At 39.7% G+C, this 19,453-nt stretch overlaps 2 protein-coding genes across 5 annotated transcripts; one reads left to right on the top strand and one right to left on the bottom strand.

The window, feature by feature from the left end:
* Positions 1–1,130: 1,130 nt before the first annotated feature.
* On the top strand, positions 1,131–6,650 carry LOC116042544 (transcription factor 7-like 1-A). 4 transcript variants are annotated; one of them, XM_031288744.2, is made up of 10 exons: positions 1,132–1,450; positions 2,195–2,637; positions 3,272–3,349; positions 3,714–3,791; positions 4,150–4,211; positions 4,339–4,428; positions 4,661–4,826; positions 5,093–5,200; positions 5,312–5,345; positions 5,863–6,650. In XM_031288744.2, exons 2-10 carry the CDS (start codon positions 2,293–2,295, stop codon positions 6,312–6,314), a joined length of 1,413 nt encoding a protein of 470 aa, XP_031144604.1. In that variant the 5' UTR covers positions 1,132–1,450; positions 2,195–2,292; the 3' UTR covers positions 6,315–6,650. The 4 variants fall into 4 exon arrangements, with proteins under 4 accessions (XP_035856802.1, XP_031144604.1, XP_035856800.1 ...); XM_036000907.1 differs by having other exon boundaries at positions 1,132–1,477; positions 2,185–2,637; XM_036000909.1 differs by lacking the exon at positions 3,714–3,791 and having other exon boundaries at positions 1,131–1,477; positions 2,185–2,637.
* Positions 6,651–8,579: 1,929 nt separating this feature from the next.
* LOC116042781 (Na(+)/H(+) exchange regulatory cofactor NHE-RF2) lies at positions 8,580–18,388 on the bottom strand. The gene is made up of 6 exons (XM_031289149.2): positions 17,719–18,388; positions 17,057–17,383; positions 10,830–11,021; positions 10,009–10,162; positions 9,707–9,927; positions 8,580–9,584 (listed from the first exon to the last, which is right to left on the bottom strand). The coding sequence occupies exons 1-6, from the start codon at positions 17,923–17,925 to the stop codon at positions 9,417–9,419; spliced, it is 1,269 nt and encodes a 422-aa protein (XP_031145009.1). The 5' UTR covers positions 17,926–18,388; the 3' UTR covers positions 8,580–9,416.
* Between the last annotated feature and the right edge of the window lie 1,065 nt (positions 18,389–19,453).

Here is a 19,453-nt window from a genome sequence, read left to right as displayed (position 1 = left end):
AATCCAGAATGTGCCCAGATCACCTTCACTGGAACTCTGGACTGACTAATAAGCTCATGTTAGAGAAGATGGTCAGAGTACATTCATTTCATACAGAAGGGCTTTGACAGAGTTTCAATGTGCAAAGAGCCAAACAGACCTGCTAAATCCTTAAACATAAAAATGCTGTCTTTACATGCACATTGTAAAACACTAATCAAACGTAGTGGTTTAATGTTATGGTGGATAAATGTAGAAGGTACAGAACAGAAAAACTAAAGTGATACAGTGCAGTACAATCAGTCATTTTACTTTTGTGTGAATGCAGGATTTACTGTGGTGTCATTTAGACTGTAAGCTACATTCTCTATGTGCAATAATACAGCATATTTATAAAATAAAATGAAGGTTCAAGAGTTATTCTTACACTATATTATTTTAAATACAGATCCCCGCATAAATTGCACATTTCTTCTCCTGCTCTTATTTGTATAATATTCAGGCAGTGACCATTACAGACAGCGTTATTTGATAACGACCATTTTATTTTAAAATGCAACAATGATTTCAGTGCACCTGCTGTGCAATGCTTCAACTAACTTGATACAAGAGTGTTGAGATTTTCGCACGTTAAAAATACAGTAGAGTCTGCTGTGACATAATTGGTTAAAATAAACGGATTATACTTTAGTACCCTGACCTTAAATGCCTTTGAACCATCCTGGATTGTCGAACAGATTAGCACAGAACACGTATTAACACCACAGATTTCAATAAGGAGAGATCAATTGGAAGATAACAATATATAGGAGGACAGGATTCCCCCGGAGTCTAGACGCTGGTGGTGGTGGAAAAATACATGAATGGAAAGATATAGGCCTAGTAGCATAACATGGAAGTACTCAACTAATGTACAAGTATGCTACCTCAAAATTGTACGTAAGCATAGTAGGTTACGTGGCCGGGTTGGCTCGGTTGGGGAGCGGGCGCACATGTGTGGAGATGTGTGCCTCGACGCGGAAGGTCCGGAGTTCGAGTCCGACCTGGACGATTTTCCTGCATGTCTTCGCCCTCTCTCTCCCCTTTCACATCTGGCTGTGCTTTCCATTGAGGGCTGAAATGCCCAAAAAAATAGTAGGTTACTTGAGTACTTAATTACATTCCACAACTGGTTACCTGCCGGAAATAAACAATAAAATGCGAATGGAACTGTAAAAATAGGAATGGAGCAACGGAATCTGAGAATGGAATATTTGAATTAACTAACGTCATAATGTGACATATGCCTACTACAGAATGTGCGATACAATGAGAATTTAACAGAATTAGTTCATTTCACCAGCCGACTTCAACCTGTGAACCACACAGATATTCAGTGTGACAAAACTAAGAAAAGTGGGAAAATTCTAACCTCAAGAACAGTTTAAAGTTAGCGAACTGAACCGTCAGTGAAAGCATTAACGTTAACTAGGTAAGTATCTAAACAAATAGCTTTTAACTGATATTTATTTGCAATAACAGATACATTATTATAAATAGGCTTACTGATTAAAACCAGCATTTTAATGTTGGAGCTGGTCAATGAGGATACTTTAAGGATACAGTATAACTTACTGTCATTGTAAAATAAACTTTTGGGAGAATGTTGTGTGCAAAATCTTAATCTGCAAAGTAACTAGAACTGGTAAATAAATGAAGTGGAGCTAAAGTATAACATTTGCCTCTGAGATATGGTGAAGTCAAAATATAAAGTGGCAGAAAATATATATATTTATATATATTATACCAATGCCACAATGTAAACATACCCTACTTCATTATACAAGTAAATGTGTGTAGCTGCCTTTAAAACTTACTGAACTAAAGTATAAAAATATAAAAGTAAAAACGCTCATAATGCAGATTGGCCTCTTTTAAAGTGTCATTGTTTACATTTTAATTTTGGAGTATTATTATTGATGCATTAACATGTAAGCTAAGCAGCATTTTAATGTTGTAGTTGATCCAGGTCAAGTTATAATAACTGTATATGTTGTTGAGTAGTTAAACCTAAGACAAATCATCACAATTTCTTAACCAATCATATATTTTGTATGTGAATCCATATCTGCAAAGTAACTAACACATAAATGTAGTGAACTACAACATACAATATATCTCTAATATAATATATCTCTAGTATAATATAATATATAATGTATATATTGTGTGACAGGAGTCCAGTAACCGCCAGACAGAATCAGACAGAGTCGTTCTTCTGGAAGAGTTCAGTGACAACAAGCTGTAGGGAGACGCCACGTCTCTGACACCAAAATGGATGTCAGTGCAGAGATAGAGCGCGCTATAGAGGAGATGGAGAGGGGAGAGCTGCTTTCCACTGTCTGGGCAGCCATAGATGAAATATTGGCTGACACATCCAACCCTCCATCTCCTCCTCTTGTCCCTGCTGAGCTGGAACTCAACACCCACCCTCAGCCAGTAGAAAGTCAGGCTGAGGGATATGGTGCGTGTATCCCCATGATGGCAGATCCTCACATGTTTGAGCAGCAAAATCCACTGATGGCTGCTCCCACCATGTACGATGGACTTCTGTGTCAGGGAGACATTATACAGCCAGGTCACCTGTATAGTCAGGCAGGTGCATATAGCCAGGGACAGGTAAGATATTAAGTAAAGGTTAGGGATAGGTATCATTAGGGGTAGATTAATACTTGTAGTGATACAGATGCTTGTCAATGGAGGATGCTTCAAGCTCTCTCTGCTGTTCCTTCACACGTGTTCACTGTGAGGCTCTGCTGATCAATAAACTTAATAACTTCCAATTAGTCATGATTCAAAAGTAATAATTCATGAGAGCTCAGGGTAGTGAAGCTACCAAGTGACTGTAACTTTGTCCTAGTTCAACAATTTTCTGGATAACAAACCAGAGAAGAAGAAGATGGCACACATGGTAATGGTGACTTTCCATTTATTGTGATTGTTGCTTGAATTTATTTTTTTAAAGTCTCCTCATTCTCTTACAAGTGATTTGATAAAGATATTTCAATACTCAAGGATGACACACACATGAACAAACACAATCTCTGTGCACAGTATCATGTTCCTGTGGTGTCTATGTGATTTTTTATTGGACAGTCTGATGAAGTAGATTTCCAGTATTGTGTTTTTGTGTTCTGTGTCAGATCACAGTAAAGATTGTGTGCTTACATGCATGAACGATGAGTGTTGGTTTATGAACTGGTGTATTGACTGTGTGTATTATGGCTGGTTAACCTCCCCTCTCTCTCTACAGTATCTGCCGTATCTGTGGCCTGAAGCTGATGTCCCGACAGCAACAGCCGTCAGTCACCCTGCTGCTGCTCCACAGCCAGTAAGACCCTGGTTAACCTCTTACACTCTGAACATCTTTACTGTTTGGTTGCAGCAGGTTTAGTAGCATTGTTGTAGGAGAAGGATATTTGTGCTGGAATGGTCACAGCTATACACGACAAACACACACATATATACTTTGTCCTGCAGCTCCAGTTCCAAACTCCAATAGAAAAATGGTGCATTTTAGAAAAATAGAAGGTGAAGCTGTCCACTCTTGCTCAGATGTGTCTCACATGTTTAGATAAGGCTGTGTGTGTTTCTGATGTCAGGCCAAGCTTCAGGACACCTTACAGTTAAACTGAATTGCATGATGTATTGAGTGTGTGTATTACGGCTGGTTAATCTCCCTTCTCTCTCCACAGTATCTGCCGTATCTGTGGCCTGTAGCTGACGTCCCGACAGCAACAGCCGTCAGTCACCCTGCTGCTGCTCCACAGCCAGTAAGACTCTGGTTAACCTCACACACTCTGAGTGGGAATTAGGTTCACTTAAAGCATGTAGCAGAATTTTACTTTCCTATGCTTCCCACTTGTTCTCAGTGACTCGAAGATATCATTTAGCATGAATACATAAATTAGGCCCTTGTTCAGCTGTTTGCACTGTGGTTACCGGACCTCCTGACCCCTGTGACCCTCAACAGAAACCTGTGTGTTGTAATTTCTCCAGATGTGATTTTACTCAGACAGATGTCATTCAAACAGTAATTATAATTTAAAGGGAGGAAAATCCTGACACCTGGCGGTCATATGACACTATTGCAGCTTGTCTCACCTGTTCTGTGTGTCTTTGTGTCTGCAGTGTAACATTGCGCCTGTGGTGAAGCTCTCTGAAGGCCAGAGCCTGCGTTGGGTTGGAGTGTGGTAAGTAACACACACATAAATGCAAACAAACACACACGAGTGTACACAGCTATTGACCTTTTGTTTGTATCATCACAAGCTCCCTTTCTATTATCTAATGTGTTTTTCTGTCTCTTTATCTGTGTAGGAATGGAGAGATGTTGTACGAGGTCATAGCAGAAGATCATTTTGCTCCTCCCGTCTCTACTGCTCCTCCACTGAACACCTCCAAGTCAGGGTAAGTTTTGCTCAAAATGTACTATTCTTTTTTCCTTACTTACTCATGATCTGTGGTCATAAACATGCCAGACTCATTATCAAATCACAATCCTCTTATATAGTTGTTTTTTCATTTAACAACACCCCCAACAGCCCACGTCTTGTATTATTCTGCTTTCTCTCTAAAATACATCTTTCCTCACACTTTTACACAGTGCTAACATGAGATCTTACTTTGTTTTTTCCCGTAGAAAGAGAAAGTGTGAAAGCCAGCAGGATGAAAACCGTCCGTACGTAAAGAAGCCGCCAAATGCCTTTATGCTCTTCATGAAAGAGCAGAGGGTGAATGTTGAGGCTGAATTAAACATCAAAGGCATAAGGACTGCGGCGGCTGTAAATACAGTCCTGGGACGGAAGGTAAGTGTGTTTGCTCTGTATGTTTGAGACAATTAATCAATGTTTGAAAAAAAAAGGTTTCTACAGCCAAGCTTGTAAAAAGTCCTCTAACTCTAAATTTTCACATCTTTACAGTGATTTTTGCTTTTCATGTATTGTCTCATGACAAGAGAACAAACCAAACTTTAAAGGAATTTCAGTATTGATGTGTTTAATGCTTGTGTTTGTGAATGTGCACTATCCAGCCTGTTGTTGTGTGTCAGTTGTGTGTTGTCGTCTTTCCACAGTGGAATTCACTAACAAAAGAAGAGCAGGCCAAATATTACGACAAGGCCGAAGAAGAAAAATGGCTCCACGCCCAGCGACACCCCGGATGGACCACCAGAGATAACTATGTAAGTAAACCCTCATACAGTACATGTTTCTATCACTAAACACTAGAGCTGATGAAACAGTCACTGCAAAGAGATTTTATCAGCTGATATCAGATGTTTGTTTTTGTTTAGGGCAAAAAGAGGAAGAGGCAGAGAAAAGTTAAAGGTAACACGACATTTCTGTGAAAGGTGATAAAAAAAGGTGACAAGGGACAACACTGGATTATATTTGACTAATTTAAATTACAGATTGTTAAATTACATTGGTTTTACAAACAAGAAATATATATGTTAAATTATAGAAGTGAGGTAAACTAGTTCAAAACTTTGAACATTTACATAAATACAGGAGACTGTGGAGGACAAACTAGCTTACTTAGACTTTTAAAATGAAGTTAAGGTTCCAATTGTATATTTTATCAGACTTAACATAAATGACACAAAACAACTTCCCCACAAAGTGAACAATAACACTGAGGTGCAGATGGCCCTTGTATTTTCTGCTGAATACTGAATTGTGTATTGTCACAAAAGAAATCAGAACTTGTCAGAATCACAACAGAAGTTATGACCTTTTAAAATAAATGTCTTTTGATCAAATACTAGTATTAACTTAACTTTAATTAACTAGCAGCAACTTAGTAAGAAGCCTGATCCGTGTTTTTTGTTTGTTTGTGTTGCAGCATCTGCATCTAATCCTGAAGAGGACACTCAACAGGCCAAGAAGCTGTGTGTGACACCAGTGCAGACAGCAGTGATGGAGTCTTCCTCCTCACTGACGGAGGCCCCTCACACAAAGACAAGAATGATGGAGCCATGTGACCTGCAGACAGTCCTGGGGATGGAGGCTCCACAAACGCAGACAGTCTTGGTGCAGCTGCCACACACACAGACTGCCGTGACTGTGCCTGTGTTCGACATGTGTCACCTGCCACAGGTGTATGAGGTCAGCCCTGCCTCATGGCTGGATCCTCCAGAAACAGCGTCCACGTCCCTGGCCTCCCCTGGTCCACTGACTCTAACGCAGATAGAGTCCACCCACTCAGAGGATGTTGGCGGACAGGTGTCACCCAGTGACAGCCAGCTTAAGCCACCTTCCTCTCCTCACTGTACAGCTTCAGCTGCACTTCTCTAGACATCTGCACTCTGGAGCTTAATAAAAAAGAATCATACACAAAAAGAATCACAAAAAGTTCTTTGACATGACAACTAACAGAGCACCACAGAGCGAAACAGTTTTGAAAGCCATTATATTATTGGTTAAACACAGGAAAACAGGATCAAGAAAAGAGAACAGCAGCCACATGTTTAAACTATTTAACAGTCTACTCTGTATAACGTAATACAGATAAACAGCACCACAACCTACACCCTCCAAAATGATCATAGAGTCAAATCAACACCTCTCTAAAACAGCTTCAACGAAAACATATTGCAGAATTATTGGAGGACTGTTGTATTAGACAGTTACAGTAGTAAGGTGTACCTAGTAAATGGGCAACTGAGTGTATACTTTGACTAACTAAATAATTATCGTTACTTTAAGCCTTTTATCTCCTCATCTTGTCCGCCTTCTAAATACTGTAGGTATTTGTTATGCTTTTGTACGGCCTCATTACCTTGTGAGTGTAAGATTTTGTATCTTGTGTTTTTTTTAGATAATTATATATCTGTATTAAAGGACAATTCCGGCGCAAAACGAACCTAGGGGTTAATAACAGATGTGTAGCCACTCTGTCGCTCTCTGGGACATGTTGTCCCTAAATGTTAACCGAAGCATTGAGAACTTTGTAAGTGTACAGACAGTTTATTAAAAAGATAGATTATAAAGACTCTAGATAGATAGATTATAAAGGAGCTACTGTCTTTCTAAACTATCTTTTTAATAAACTGTCTGTACACTTACAATGTTCTCAATGCTTTGGTTAACATTTAGGGACCCTCATTATGCCACCGTTGAAGTGTGGTGATATTTTGAACCTTTTTAGTGGTATAAATAGCAATTTGTTTTTACTTTACCTGTGCCCCGAATACTAGCGTTGTAAGCTAATCAGCGGTCACTTCAGGTTCACACCCTGAAGAAGGATGTCAGTGCCGCTACGCATGGGTTGCTTCTCCCTATGTCTTTTAAATGTTCTATTATGAAATAGAAAAAGGCTTTTTAAATAATTTTGAAGAAGAGTGCCTTGGATTTTCCTTTTTTTCTACACTTAATTGAAAAGAGCCCAAAGAGCACCTTCAAACATTTGACTGAACTTCCTGAGCACCCTGGACTTTTTTGTCTTCTCATGTCTACTCTGTTTTAAAATCATATATGTTGAAAAAGGGGATTGCCGAGTAAAATACACTTAAGTATAACCTTTTGAAATAGCCATGTGCCTAGTAAAGTACAGTAGATGTGTGCACTAAGACCATCTTTCCAAGAACATGGATTCCTTTTCAGACATGACAACAATGTGAATAAGCTATTAGTCTGTCAGAAATCTTCCACGAACCATATATCTGATTCATCTCCAGCACCATAATTACAGGCTTCTGTTACAGTGCACATCATCCTTTCATTACTACCATGATATTACTTGTTAACACCCTGAGGCTTGGGGTGGAGCTGGGGCAGAGTGAGTTCAGGAGTTGAGACCTCCTTCCTTCTCTGTCACTGTCTCCATCCCAATATATAACGATATCACCTCTGTATTGAGATAATTGTATAAAGCAAACACCATCACACACAGTGTATAGAGCTTTTGGTCTGGATTGTTTGTGACAGACAAAATGCTTTTTATATAAACATGTTTGAAAGCAGGTATTATTTAGAGAGATAAAAAAAAATGAGGACACAGGAGTTGAAGATAACATCTATATACCTTTATTGTGTATGTCCCTGTTTTATCGCTTCTGTAAACTGACATGAACAGGTATTTCCTGTTCTGTAGCCATCCTTATTTGGCCTTTTGTTCACATCTCAATGTACTGTTGCAGTCTGGGAAAGGGAGACATTTAAATAATGGTGCTCCTGGTGGCCAAAGAGTATGATCTGATATGAACTAAAGTTCATAATTTCTACATTTGCAGGTCACTTGCAAACATGGGCCCAACTCAACAAAACACCAGTCATTGAGAGGGTGCCCACCTGATGACCCTGCAGCTTAAGCAAGTGGCTGGTTAGCTGAAGTAAGTTAGCCTACTATGATACATTGTAGATATAAGGCCAGGTCAAGCCACTGAGTATCTGCTCTTTGCTTTGGTGAGGCAGTTAAAAGGTCTGATATTAGGCCCTGCAGTTGGTGCTACCAACTGCAGGGCCTAATATCAGCTCAAAACGACATGAATACTGGGTTTCAGCTCATCAAACTTATGACACATTCTACGATGTGTTGATAACTGACATTCTACTGTGGCATTTACACATACTTGGAAAGTTTATTTCACATTGTGAGAACAACCAAGCACATTTGAGAGACAAATCCTTAAAAACCTACAACAACTACCATCCATTAGTCAACAATTTGCTTAAATATTTTCCTTTACAGATATCATAGAAGAGAAGCACTGAGGTGATCCAACATAATACATTTCATAACTCAGCCTCTATACCATGTCCTCTGTATTTACATCTAAAAGTGATATGATACATTAAATTGACAAATGAAAAGTTAATATAACTACTCCAGGATTCAGCTGTGATGAGCTCATTGTAAATTGAAAAGACATTAACCAATTACTTCAAAAAATTTAATCTACCAAAGTTACAACAGTAAGCGTATCTACAGAAAATACGGCCTAAAATCAGTCATGCATATAGGCTGTTACAGACTCATAGTTACTATGGCTCTGAAATGACTATGATTTAATGAAGAGAAACACTGTGTACTGACCAGGCACCATGGGCTTCTCAGTAGATGGTCTGCCAGTCATTAATGCCATTGTTTAATGCAGTGTATTGTAAGATTTCTGACACATCCATAGAACATGTCTTTGTCCTTATAGACACTGTAAAATAAGCATCTAGAAAATAGTATTTTATATCTTTATCTTCTTTTTACACAGAGCCGAATTTAGGAATATTACTATGAATGTTACTGCTGCACCTTTTTCCTTTTCACATTACTCTTTCTTTTACCGTGCCTCTGCAACATTGAGGTACAGTACTTAAAATTACAATATGAACTGTGAAGAATCACAATATTATTCTTCGTTCTATGCTGTTCTTCTCTTTTGGTCTCGTTGCATTCTGGGGTCAGAAGCTGCTGAAGATCTCATATTTCGTATTCCAGTCCATAACAGGTGCTCTCTTCTTGTTGCGGCTGGCTAGGGCCTTTTGTTTAGCCTCAGCGGCTGTGGGACTCAGACGGAGGCCACTGTCCAGGAAAGGGTCCGAACCACGCCTGTCGTCCTCATCAGGGACCTACAACACACAGAAACGTACATGTTTTATGCACACACACACACACACACACACACACACACACACACACACCAATGTCTAATTTTCTGACTGTTTTGTTTCTCTCCTGCCTCCTCTCTCACCTGGATGCTCATGTCCGAGCTGCTGATCTCTGATTGGGTGGTGGAACTTCTCGAGGAATGAGATGCTGAGCTCCCATTGACCCAGGATTTTGGAGACGTATTTGTGATCGGGGAGTCTGTCAGCGTGACGTTTATTATTGGTGGATCTGTGGTGTGGAGTTCAGTGGTGGAAGAGGGGGTGGGTGGGGCGCTTTCTGTGGCTGATTCATCCAGATGAAGATCTGTGAGAGAGTAAACAGAAACACATGAGACATTTTGTTTGGAGAGTAAAGAGAGTTGTGTATGTGTGCGTACAATTTGACCTTTGACATGGCTGGTGTTGGGTGTGATCCCCAGTCTGTGGAAGAGCTTGTCCGTCTCCTGATCGACCACTAGGAGGCGCACTTCCTCACCTCCTGCTCTAATGAGTAGCACCACCTCCGAGTGCCTCAGGCCCTCTATGTTCACTCCATTCACCTGAGACGTCAGAGGACACAGAAACAGTGGAGGAAAGTAAAAATGAAGAGATGCAGGAAAAACAGTTGAGAAGCTTAATGAGACAGACAGGAGACAGGGCAGATATTAGGAAGTAGCCATTACACAAGCAGAAGGTACAGTACTTTATGCCTCACACACCAAAAACAGATATAATCTGTGATTTGAGTAGAAGCAAGTTTATTTGCATGAATTCCCTTCCTGCCTCTACATTCTACCTCTACACAACATAAACTGTACACCTCATACTGATGGAAATGGAAACAAAGTCTCACTCATGCAAGCGCACATATCAGAAAGTCTGTGATGTACATGCAGGTGCGCATACATGTCCACATGAAAAGACTGAAACACAAGCCCCTCTTCTACACCTCTATTCAAGATTGTCCCATGTTGTCTTTTCTTCCTTTCCCCCTTAACACCTCTCTCCCATCCACTCTAAACCCAGCTAATCTGATCCAATCACACCTAAAATCAGTGCAGACCTGATTAATATGGGAAGCAGTTGGCATTGTTTTTCCAAACAGATGCCTAAAATTGACCTCTGACAAGGGCGCTGCATCGAGCCTGCATATATACTCTGAAAAAGGGGATGGGGGTCATTCTTCTGCCCCATTTAGTTCAATGTGTGTGCGCTTTGGTTTGGTACCTCCACAAGTCTGTCTCCAGGCCTGATGTCTGCACTCACAGCGGCTGAGCCAGGGTCCACTGAACGCACAAACTGTCCACCCTTTTTCTTATCGCTGTGCAGGTTGAAGCCGTAGCCGTGCTCCCCCTTCACCAGGTGACACAGACGGGGAAGGAGCTCAACTGCCGGCTCTGGTGAGGACTGCACCTGCAGCTACAATGGGACATAAATGAGAACTTTACAAAAACAGGGGGGGGACAAGTCTGTAATTTAGAGTTAAATGCATTTAGAGTTTATTAGGTACATCTGTACAATCTAGCGGCCACGGGGTTTCCATTTATTTCATGATATAAAACTAACAGACCTGAAGCTTGTTTGAATTGTGTAATCTATCATAGTGGACAACAAATGTGCATTCATGTTTTTAATCAGAGTGACATTATCAGTTTGTACTGTGTGGTAAAGCATTTTAAGTGCAGATTGATCTGAATAGTCTGCACTGCTTTGTCCTGGAAAGATAATATGAGCTTGATAAAACAAAAATCAATGCGGACTTTGTGTTCATTTTGATGGATTACACAACTCGAGCGAGTTTCAAGAGCCTGCAGATTTTCAAATTGGACAGAAATGAATGGCTGCTTGTAATAGTATGAATAAAACATCCAAAAATATAGCGTGTATACAGTAGCATGCATTTGAAAATGTTTGGCAAATATGTAAACTTACTAAAAACATGTAAAGTAACCTGTCTGGTCCTTTAATATATGATCGTTTTTTAGTCTGTGGCGATGTTGACTGCGTTATACTGAATGCCTCAAAAATGACCGCAGAGTTTAATCAACACCTCTGTGACAAAGTGTCAACAAAAACCGAACATGAAAAGCTTCACAACAGCAGGAGTTACTGCAGGGCTGTTGTGATGGATTGCACTAGATTGTGCAGGTTAGTGCTGTGCAATAATTCAATATTGCATATCATCTTTCAGTACAGTCATATCCGGACAATATGATCATATCAAATGATATCTGTTGTCTGAATCAGTGATTCCAAGCAAATTGTAATTTTAAATAAACTAGTTTACAGTGTATGATGTAATGCACAGTCTTGTAATTAATTAGCATACATTTGCCATGAGGTAATATAAAATGACATTGGAAAAAGATTCTCATTAATATTGTAATATTGATTTCAGGTTTATTGCCCAGCCCCACCATAGGTGTACCTGTTAAACAGGTAACTGTACGATGAGCTAAGCAGGAGAAAGTGGCTGCCAGGAGCTGAGCACAGTGGGTTAAGTGGATATGGTTAAGAGACATTAAAACCGAGTCTGAGCGTAATGGCCAACGACAAGAGTTGACACATTGCATGACTCACCTGCTGACCGGACCTTTGCCTCTACAACATGGTACATGCTGGCTATTTGTGTGTGTGTGTGTGTGTGTGTGCTCTGTGACATGATCACGCATTAGTCCCTGTCCTGAGGGTAGCCCATGGATAGTGACTGTCTAGTGACACTGCTGTGACCTGACAGATCTCTCTGACCTTTATGCTCCACACACACACACACACACACACACACACACACACACACACACACACACACACACACACACACACACACACACACACAGCGTTGTCCATCATTAGTTACACAATCCACAGGGTTGTATGAATAATACTGTAATATGGAAAAATAAGCCTCACTATTTAAATAAAAGTATTTTATGTAATTCATACAATCAAGTAGGTTTGAATGTTCTTGATTTCCATATATCTAATATCATTTTCAAGGTTTAAACATTATATAATAAATAAAGATAAACTGTGTATATCATTCCAATAGTTGGAGGTATTGAATTCTTACTAAAGTGTAATTTTGAGTTGATAAGCTCCCTCTTCAGTTATCTAACTTTCATAGGCAGGTTCTTTTATGTTGGCTTCTTATTTATTAACACAATCCACCCCATAAACATTTGATATGGAAAAATAAAAATGTAAAGATAAGAACAAGTCAATATGTTATCCCAAATGAGTCCAAAACAATATTTTAAGGATTTCACAATTGTTTAATGAGAACAGTCACTTACTTATTCAGAATTCTTAATGAAGTTTAATATTTCAATAAATGCATGATTATATTGCATAGTATTTGATGCTGTACCCATGTGTTTTGTAAGACTGTTGCAGGGTAGTAATGTGTCTAATGACCAGTCAACGTTTAGAACTGATGTTTTATTAAATGGCATTGATATAAAGGATAAAAAGTGCAAAAATAGATATTTTAGACATTTGAAACATTGCCCCACAGGTCCTCGATGCAAACACTATTGTAATAACCACTTTGAAATATCAACTGAAGTTAGATTTTGACCTATTATAATAAATATTTTGTCAGTAATAAAGTAAATTAAGTGTATTTTAATAGTGTCCATTACATCTACCCAACAAACCAATTTTTTTTTTTTTTTAAGATTATTTTTTTGGGCTTTTCCACCTTTAATTTTTGACAGGACATCTAGGTTAGAAAGGGGGAGGACATGCAGGAAATTATCACAGGTCGGATTTGAACCCTGGACGTCTGCGCCGAGGCATAAACCTCGAAGTATATGTGCGCCTGCTCCACCACTGAACCAACCCGGCCACCCAACAAACCAATTTTAAAGAAATATAAATCTGATCTTTCTTGAATGCTGCATATATTGTGGTGTTTTCACAGAGACGATTTGATTTCACATTTGATTTTTGAGTGTATTTATGTCAGATTGTTTTGGATTGATGTTGAGAATGTATTTAATGTACTGTGTGGCTCTAAGATAACATGATAAAGTAGAGATATTATTTTTTACTATGAAGGACATTATTTGGATAAATACCATGTTTTCATTTGGAATATTTTAATTCTATTTGGAAAATGTAATATCCATAAAGTAAATGGTATGAAAGAAAACCGAATAGTCACCAATTAAAAAATGAATTAATGTAAATATTATACACCCCTTTTTGTCCATGTTTGTTTCTATGTGTTTACTGTATTTCTTATGTTATTAAATAATAATGTTTTTTTTTTTTGTTTTTTTTTTAAAGGACGAGTGTGAGCCATAGTGATTAAACAGAACACCTTGGCGACAGATCACCATGGTGACAGGTCAGGTCGCTGTGGTCATCATGTCTCCTGCTGGTTTTAAAGGTCTCTGTTTCATTTGTTGGCCTGTTTACTATATTTATCATGTCCCAAATCAATTGCCACACACACACACACACACAACTGACCTGGAAATATCTACTAGTTCTACAGACACAGTATTTCCATGTTGCAGTCATGATAATCAAGTCTGTTAGTGCAGAAAGAAGTTGATTCATCAATTAGTTGATGAACAAAAAGTATTTTAAGTGATTTTCAAGCAAAAACTGCTAAACATTCATTGGTCCAAAAGGTGTATTATAGGGGCTAATGTTACTCATTAGCCCCTATAATACTCATGAGGTGGACACAATAACACCTGCAAAATATAATGCAGTTTATTGATTCATTCTTTCATTCATTCACAACAGCCCTGTAATAAAAATAAATACATTCTGAACCTTATTAAGTATTGGTTAAAGCGTTGTCAGCTCATTTGAAGCCAGTCTTGGTGTCGATGTAATAGATTGTTTTAAAGGTGCTGCTGTTATTGCATATGAATCATATTGTTTGAGCTGAACCTATAACCAAAACAGATAAAGAAGGCCGGATGGCCAGCCAAGGGGCTTTGGCTAAACATATGGCAGCTTGACATAAGCCACCGGTTCTGAGGATCCTGGTCCACTTTGTTTGGAGACCAAACACTGAGGTCAATCTCTGACACACAGTTTCTGCAGCCAGGCTGACATTAAGATGTCACAGTGATGTTTGGGTTAGCACTAGTGGAAATTTAGTTTTTGCTGTCATGGAAATGTAGAAATTTGAATGGGTTTGTGTGTATTTTGTAAACATTAACAAAGCTTTGAAAGCATTCCAAAATACCCACTGTAGAGTGTGAGATTGTGTGCCTCAAGCCCAAAATAAATTTACATATAAATTACAAAGCCCTAGGTACAGTAGTAAAACTCTGGGCATGTCTCAGATTCTCACTTTAAGGAGGCTTAGCCTTTGACTTGTTTTTATCAAATTCCTGCTTAATTTGACTTTTTAAATCCATGTATACAAAACAGAATAACATGGGGGACCATTGTATTATAGTTTTTGCCAATTGCTTACACACTGAAATCAAAAGTATTACACAATTATCAAAACCTTACACTCAATGAGCAAAACATTGTCCCAGATGTGCACCACTGTCAGCCTCACACTTTTTGCAAAACAATACACACAGTGATTTGCAAAACACTAAACACACTTATACATTAGACACAGAAGTATGTCATGATGTCACTTCCTTGCAATTCCAAAGCACTGACAAATTACCACACCTATGAGCCAATCTGTGAAACACAGCCATCAGGTGCGCAAACACATGATTGCTTAATTAAGTAGACACACCAATCAGGTTAAAGCACTATATAAATGCAACAGGTAAGTCTAGTATTTTCTGTACTGTATTTTCAGATCTTTTTTTTGTTTTGTGTTTTTTTTTTACTGTAATTGTAAGCTGTACTGGATACAGTATTTTATGTTTGTCTGTTGTTTGCTGAGCTAACAGTGTTACTACACTACTGTAGTAGCATGAAAACTGGGATAAATTTTTTTGTTGATTCTCCATGTTGACTGATTTGGGTATATGGAGAGAAATAAATTATATTTCCTCAGTCTGCAGCATTGGTCTTGTGTAGGGTTTGGTGAACTTATTGTGTTATTGCACTTTCTCGGTGTACTTCATTTACAGTACTCAAATCACTGAGAAGTAGAATTGCTAAAAGTGTTTTAGGTTAGCAACAGCAGTGTGTAACTGGTTCAAAGAGAACTAAGTCATATTAAACGTGTGTTTCATATGGTAACAAAATATGTTTTTTATGAATTAGTGTATAGTTTTTGCAAGAGTATTTCATTTAGCAAAGTGTCTGAGGTGTTCTGCTAATTGGGTGTGTGGTTGTACTAATTGTGTGTAGTGTTCTGAAAAACCGGTCTCTGTTTTCAAAATAATGCTTAAGCAATCGAAAAAAACTGTAAGGCAACTCTCAGTGAAGTGAGTATGTGGTTTTCACCTCCACCTAGTGCACACTTTATCACACTATCTTTCATTTAAGTCGACTAAACAATAAGTAGCCTACATTCTATAGGTTGCAGGAAACACGATCAGGTGAGCAGGGAAGAATCCTACAGCTGTATGTGTGAGGTGTTAACACTCAGTATGCATAAAGGGACAGCGCTCTTTAAATACAATATGCATTTTAAATGTTCACACACCTTAGAGACAACAGTAGCTTGTAAAGCAGGTGTTTGAATGAAGTTAAAAACAGGACAATAAAACCCACTGTTGCACTGTGGCGTAGAGGAGATGAGAAATCCTTTTAAACCTGCTGTTTTTACACTATCTCTACTCACTGTTTCATCCAGTCACTGTTTAATTTCCCTGCAGACGCTTTTTTTCAACTTGCATGTGCTACAACTGACTTTACTGCCTAACTTTGGCTGGAAGAAGAGGGATTGTGCAGTGTGTTTTGTGCACATGTAGGTATTATATCTGTCCAAGACATCCAGCTGAATGGAATAATAATAATAATAATAAATTCAAACCAAAAAATAGAGATTCATTTCCTTTAAGCCAGCCAATGTTAACTTGCATAAATGTCTCCACTTGGGTGTTTTCTTACTCCCTTTTGTGGCTTCTTCAGTTCATTTGATCAGTGTGTCTCTCCTCCTCTGGGCACCTGTGGTTTGTGCAGGAATACCAAAAGCCTGTTTTTTGTTTGTTTTTGTTTTTTTCAGCCCCAAGTCACTAGACTCTTTCAAAAGGCCCTGCTTTGGGACTGAATCCAACCGGCCTAACACCCAAGTGCTCAAGTCAGATTAGTGCTAGACAGACATCAGGTTAAAGACTGTACGCTCAGTGTCACACGCACTCTTGACACAGTTACACATTGGCTCTCTGCTGCTTGCCAGAGACACCAACGTACCACTTCAATTTGGACTCTTCTCTCCCTTTATCTTCTATTAAAACTATGCAGATAATCTATAAAATCCCTCTAAGTTTTTGACATTTGACTATGTTGTTCTAGTGTGTGTGAGAGACCCACAGACAAGGGTCTAATGTATTGATGCCCACTCTTACCTCTGTGTCTGTCGCTGTACTTGATGTCAATGAGGATCTCTTGTCATTAACTTGTGTGGCCGTGTGTGTGGACAAGTCTGCAGCAGGAGGGGAAAATGAGTGTGTATGGTTTGGTTTGGGTGACAGGGGTGACAGGGTTGAGTTCTCTCTGGGTAAGGGAGAGTTAGAAGGGGTGGACCGGGGCGAAGGCTGCGGGGAGAGGGTTCCCATTTCAATGGCCAGGTCCTCGGTGCAGGCCAGGCCACGGCTGCGGAAGTAGTCATCTGTGTCTCTGTCGATCACCAGCAGCCTGGTGCGGTGCTCCACCTCACGGATACGTTCCACCACCTGCAGGGAGTAGAGACGAGTAACAGAGAGGAGCGTAAAGACACATGAAAGTTATGACAGTAGTGTGATGTCATTCAGGGCATGTTGTTCACTCTGAACTGGCCTGCATATAACATAGTTTGCATAACAAAGACACCCAGTGATTCCCACAAGGCTCACACTGACCCATTTTAGTACACACCCCCACCTCCCTCCTCCTCCTCAGGCAGGCAAAGGAGAAAGTGGTCCAACAGGTATAGAACTCATTGTTTGTACCTCAGAGAGTGTATCTCTTTACCACGTAAGCACTTGTCTGTGATTCTTAAAAACATTCACTTTATTGAGCCATCACTCACTTGATGGTGGCTTTCGTTCTCCACATTCTCCCCGTTCACCTCCACCACCCGGTCTCCTGGTCGCAGCCCGGCCAGATCAGAAGAGGAGCCGGGCTCCACTTTGCGGATGAACTGTCCGCCTTTATTCCTCTCACCGTGCAGGTGAAACCCATAGCCGCGCTCTCCCTTGGTCAGGAAACAGAGCCTGGGTCTCAGCTCGCTCTCCATCCCAGCGCGTCAAAAGAACAGGTCAATGTGTCTCAGGAGAATAAACAGGTAATTGTCCCAAGAGCGGTGGGAAGTCTCTGGCTCTTAATCCAATGTACGGCTGCGCGCTCCAGTGACCAAAAGACCATCATCATTTAGCATCCACAATTGTTCTGAGAGCACACATCAAAAACTAGGCTAAAACTAACGTGTGTAATCCATCATGCAAGTGCTAGGGGCGCAAATATGAGCGCGCAAAAATGGTGCGCACGTGTACATAAAATAGAGGCCAAAATCGGCGGACAGGGGCTAAATCCCGTCCATCGGAGGAATAATCCAAGAGATCAGAGATTAGAAAGCTTTTCTCACACGTAACACTTAATTCTCCTCGCCAACTGGGGGTGTGTCCTCCTGTCCGACCCGGTGAGAGAATAAAGAGGCGTGAACAACAGATGCCACTGTCCCCCGCAGCGCACACCTGACGAAGCAGCGCAGCAATGAGGCTGTTGTAAGGAGTTACTGTAAATAAATTATTTGTTTAGTAAGTAAATAAGTTCGCAGCGAAGATGCGTTTTAAATGCGGCCAAGGACATTTGCTCCTGAGACAGCCCCTCTAGAGAGGCAGAGGCTTGCCTCGAGTGGTCGATGTGAAACCAGACTGTGTGACCTGAGAACGGAAATCGTCCTTCTGTCCTCTATCCCGGTCTTCACTGGAGATCAATAAAGGGATTTAATGGTTCATGAAATATAAACTCAGGCTTACTTGCATTTACCCATTTGAAAAGGAGTCTATCAAGTACTCCAGGACAGCCACGTTTAAATTGTTTTATAGACAAGTATTAAATATACCTAAGTATCAAAAGAAAAAGAAAATAATCATAATACAAAGTGGCTGCTGTCAGTGTTATACTAATATATCATTATTATTGATGTGATATGTATGTCAAATCTCAATTTGAAAAGTAATATAGCTTTTAAATAAATGCAGAGAAGTGAAAAGTAATAGTAATGTTTCTCTCTTAAATGTAGTAAAGTAGAAGTATAGAATGGAGTACCTTAAAATTGGAAGTCGGGGAAAATCCTAAACACTGCTGATGTGCCCATGAGCAACACATATACACAAATATGTAATGATTGCCTCCGGATCCCTCCTGTCAAGTTGCCCATAAGCATTCAGCTGCCAAGTAGCCAACAGTAAATTGTAAGCTCAGTGCAAATGTACAGTATACATGTGAATGCTCAGTTAGCTCTCCCTTAGTTAAGAACATCATTAAGAATTAAAAACCAACACTAAATAACACAAATAAAAGCTACAGCCTGCTGCCAAAAGACAGCGTGGCTTGTAGCGAGACAAACACGGGTGTAACTATTAACATTAACAAAGGCTTTGTTCCATTTAAGTGTCCCAGTTAGCCATGGCAGTCAGCCAACATGCAAAGACACACCTAATGAGATGCAGTCAATATTGCTATTAATTACACCTGTGACTTTCCTGCTATGACACACCTTTTACTCTGTAGGGAAGTAACTTACCAAACAAGAAGGTATG

Source organism: Sander lucioperca, chromosome 4, assembly GCF_008315115.2.
Source record: "Sander lucioperca isolate FBNREF2018 chromosome 4, SLUC_FBN_1.2, whole genome shotgun sequence".
In the NCBI taxonomy this organism is placed as follows: Eukaryota; Metazoa; Chordata; class Actinopteri; order Perciformes; family Percidae; genus Sander; species Sander lucioperca.
This window is presented reverse-complemented; position numbering and strand designations above follow the sequence as displayed.